This window comes from Poecilia reticulata, linkage group LG4 (genome assembly GCF_000633615.1).
Source record: "Poecilia reticulata strain Guanapo linkage group LG4, Guppy_female_1.0+MT, whole genome shotgun sequence".
Lineage (NCBI taxonomy): Eukaryota > Metazoa > Chordata > Actinopteri > Cyprinodontiformes > Poeciliidae > Poecilia > Poecilia reticulata.
The window spans coordinates 16041158-16045407 of NC_024334.1; the positions used below are offsets into that span (position 1 = coordinate 16041158).

Here is a 4250-nt window from a genome sequence, read left to right on the forward strand (position 1 = left end):
GACCTAGCATGTAGCAGAAACGGGTTCAGCTAGCTTATGACAAGCTTATAAGCAACATGCAGTTCAACATGTTTTTTTTCTTGCCCACTTTAAAATCTTTACATTTTAGCTGGTTACGTCTATTTTTTTAATGTATTTTTCAGTACAAAATTAAGTCAAACTATTCTATTGGACATTAAATGAACCACAGAAGTCAAGCATTATGCAGTCATGTTTTTTTTTTTTTATCAGAATATTTGTGTAGGAAGTGGGAATCAATGTGAGAACACACACAAGTGGACAAAAGAGTTCTATTACAATAAAGGCACTATCAGTCTGATTCTGGCTAAAATCACCCTGTACTTCCACACTGTGTTCATTGATCTGATCAATGCTTTTCTCTCCAGCTTCAGAGAGAGCAGGTCTATGAAAATCAGCACTACATCTGTGACAAAACAGTGACAGGATATGTTAAAGGTTTAAAAATTAAAGACCATCTCAACATGATCAAAATTAGAAAGTCGGGAAGCAAAAACAATACAGTGGTCCACTCGTTCCTGGCTTTGCCCCTCCTTTTGGTCCGTAATTGAGTTTACAACTTGTTGATACAATATGTACAAATGCAGCTTCGACCAAAAGGAATGAGTAAACAAGTTTTGGTGGAGAAATCATGAAAGAACTCAAAGCAGAAGAAGTTTTGTTTTTTCCGTAGTCACAGTTTAGAACAAGTTTTAACTGGTTGGATTAGGTTGAGTTTGGTGCCTGTTAACCAGCTAAAGCAACTGTCTCAGGAGATGCACTTCCTTCACAGCATAGATTTTTAGTCCAAGTTTCAGTTTTCTCAACAGCAAATAGTTTAAAGAAAAACCTGACATATTTCTGCTTGACCTTTAACGGAACAGTCTGCAGCAGATCCAGTGGAATAACCTCAGAGTGCAGCTCGGCTCTCAGCTCAACTTCGGGTAGATCTTTTCGTAGAAGAAGCTCTGGGCCAGGACGTACAGTTCGCCGTCCTTCTCCCGGACGGTATGGGCGCGCACAAACTGGAAATGTTCCAGGGCAAACTCGTAAAATTCGTTTTCGATTTTCCAGATGTCTGACTGCTGCAGCTTGGCGATGGTTTCCTTGGTGGGGGGCTTCTTCTCGGTGGTCTTCCTCAGATGGGACTTTTTGCCTGGAAGCAACAGAAGAAAGTTTTGAGGAGTTCTCTGAACACACACACAAGCTAATCAATGCAAAAACATAAAGGTATTTAATAGAGATGTGCCGATCAGGTTTTTTCCGGCCGATACCAATACCGATCACCCATGAGGGCCGATACCGATCACCGATACCGATCACATAATTTTTTTTTTATTTTTATTATAAGCACTACCGGTTACATTATGTGGAAAAAGGAACCATGAATTCACCTTAATTTAGACAAAAACTTGTTTTTAATAACTTTGTCCAAGAAGAAAACTAAACAAAACTGCAAATTGTACTGCTATCAGTAATACCATCTTTCACAGACCGATAACATATGAAGGCTCTGTAGAGGCCAAATAATGCAAAGAGCCAAAATAAAACCTCTCAACATTGCCAAAAAAATTCAAGTATAAAACTTAACATTCAAAGGCAAATACAGGATCCATTACAATAAACAATCCAGAGTTACTGAATAAAAACTTCCWGATAGCATGGCAGCTAGCTGATTACTGCTAGTTCTGATTGGCTGTTTCTGACTGAGGGGAGTAATTATGCAGAGCAGGGAGGAGATCGATTGTTTTTTCAGAGATTATCTGTCTCGTGTTAGGACAGCAAAAGTTTTTATACGCATGTAAAAATTATGTTTTTAGATTAGATGCTGCAGCTTTAGACAGAGGTTCGGTGTGAGAGTCACTACCAGGTGGAGCAGAAGCGGCGCTCCGTCTGTCAAATATTACTACCTGTAGCGCGTAGCAGCGGTTCAACRGCGAGAGCAGAACCAGTGTCTTACATCGCAGCTCGAAGACTTAAATAATTTTGCGGGTTATTTGTGTAGCTTTCTGACCGTCATGCTAATCCGGGTGAGTGTTTGTAGCTGTGCGCTGCTTTACCTGCTATCTGATCCTCCATATGTCTTTTTTACTGCAGTGAGCCTCGATATAGCCAAACTCCTCAAATATGGCATTGTTTTTATGTCGTATTAGATTTGTCGTGTTGATGCATTTTGACGTGATTCATTTTTCTGCCTCAACACTCAAACTTCCCCAGTCACTCAGTGCGTCATAGTTCCACATCGCTTAGGATTTGTTGCTGCGCGTTTGCGCAGTGGGAAGGAAAAAGGAGACCAGCTGCACAGGCAGGCTGCGAAATGAGATGCAGGTGATCGGTATTGGCAACAAGAGCCAATGATCGCCGATCACCGATCATGCAAAAATCGGCCGATTGATCGGTGTCCGATCGATCGGCACACCTCTAGTATTTAATATCAGCCAGGTTTTACTTATGAGACCAATGCTTAATGGTAAGAAATTACAAGCGTCTGCCAATACCGATATTAGTAAATCCCTCGTTTAAACTGTTCTTTTCGAAGGCCAAAATATTTATGCAACAAACATCGTCCGTGACTCGCATGTCAGTCACAAGTCAGTGACATCAACGGACCCAGTGTGACTGTTCTGACTGCAACTTCTAAAAATGCTACTTTTGATTTTTTTTGGCCGTCATCAGTCCGACATCATTTTGACTGACGGCAGTAGATACAGATCCTTCCTTTACCTGCCACAGCAGCCATTGAACCAATCAAACAGAGTGGGATATGACTGAGTCACAAGGCCTAATGCAAAAACACAGAACTCTGCTTTAGCTATAAAAAAGAAAGGCACAATAGGTCCAAAATTGTACACCCAATTTTTGTAATTTGTAATCCAATTGTTCTAATGAATCATTGAGAGTCTCAAATGCATGACGTTCACATGGATGACGAGAGAAACAACAGATCTGCTTCTGCCTCTGCCGGTACCTGATCTGTAGAGTTCTGTTGCTCCCTTGAAGAAGCGCGGCAGAACAGCCTCAAGGATCATGATGAAGTCCTCCAGCTCTTCAGTTACTCCAACCAACAGATACTCATTCACCAGGTTGTACTTGGCCTGTTCCAGAGCCCATCTACTGCCGGCATTCCTGCACACCAAATGTCCCAGACTGACTGTAATCACCTTTACTAGACGTGTGCAAGTAAGTCAAGCGATTCCCATGTAGATATTGTGCCTTATAAGTCAGGTGTATCAAATAGTTTTGACTTGACTAACTCTAGTCTAAATTGCCTTTAATGACAATTCTCCTAGGCAGCCCACCTACCAGCACTCTGAATGGTGACCACAGAAGAAGGGGATCTGCAGCCAAAGTTTTTCAGGAGCACAGTCAGACCCTCCTGATGAGACACATTCATCAAAGGTCTGAAATAAACCAGATGTCAGCAGTTATTGTAGATCCAGATAAAAATAAAAAAGACATACATTGGATGTAAAATGAGCGAGAGAGATATATAGACACCCTTCTGTCAAATTTTAATCCGAGTTTGATGGATTAAACGTTATCAAAGCCCGCCCCCTTTAATTACCCCCTCCCCCCATAGGACGTTTGTGACCTCCTGACCTTCCCCTATGGAAACTTTGTAACCTCCCCCCATAGGATGTTTGTGACCCTGTGACCTCCGATAGCCTTCAGTCAAATTTTAATTGGAGTTTGAAGGATTAATTGATATTAAACCCCTCCCCCCTTCCTGTGACCGGACATGTCTCTGCGCGTTGCCTCTGCGTGTTGCCTCTGCGTGTTGCCGTAGCTGGATTGAGTTTACCTCAGCACAGATCCCACGCACCTCTTTTCACTCAAACTGGACACACGCTGACCTGTATGGATGTTTACATCAACCCAGCTGTAGTATCGCTGCAGGTATTTGCCGTTTGTTCCAAATGAGATGGATTCATGGAAATGAATGGGGATATATTCATAACTGTGGTTTCAGGTTCTCCCTGCTACTTTTATTGTGGGTTTTTTTTTTATCGCAACATGCTTAATAACGCAACAGGGGAAAAAAACTCATTTACTCAAAAATGACTAGGAGAGGGCAACAAAACTCAACTAAACTGACAGAACAACATTAACTGGTCCTGCAATGCAATCAGAGAAGCAAAATGTTTTGGGTAGACTGTCACTTTATGCTGCGGTGCTAAGAGTAAACAGGAGATCTCACAAAGGGGCAATTCATAAACACACAGTGAAGAGGCTGAGATGTTAGAGAATGAGAA

General features: G+C 41.8%; 1 protein-coding gene across 1 annotated transcript in view; it reads right to left on the bottom strand.

Moving 5' to 3' along the window:
* Positions 1 to 200: 200 nt before the first annotated feature.
* hs2st1b (heparan sulfate 2-O-sulfotransferase 1b) overlaps positions 201 to 4250 on the bottom strand; it is a 21673-nt gene continuing 17623 nt past the window's right edge. Inside the window, exons 5-7 of the mRNA XM_008407745.2 lie at positions 3301 to 3398; positions 2966 to 3123; positions 201 to 1153 (exon numbers count right to left, since the gene is read on the bottom strand). Coding sequence (XP_008405967.1) covers positions 927 to 1153; positions 2966 to 3123; positions 3301 to 3398 — 483 coding nt within the window. The 3' untranslated portion in view covers positions 201 to 926. The remainder of the gene's footprint in view (positions 1154 to 2965; positions 3124 to 3300; positions 3399 to 4250) is intronic.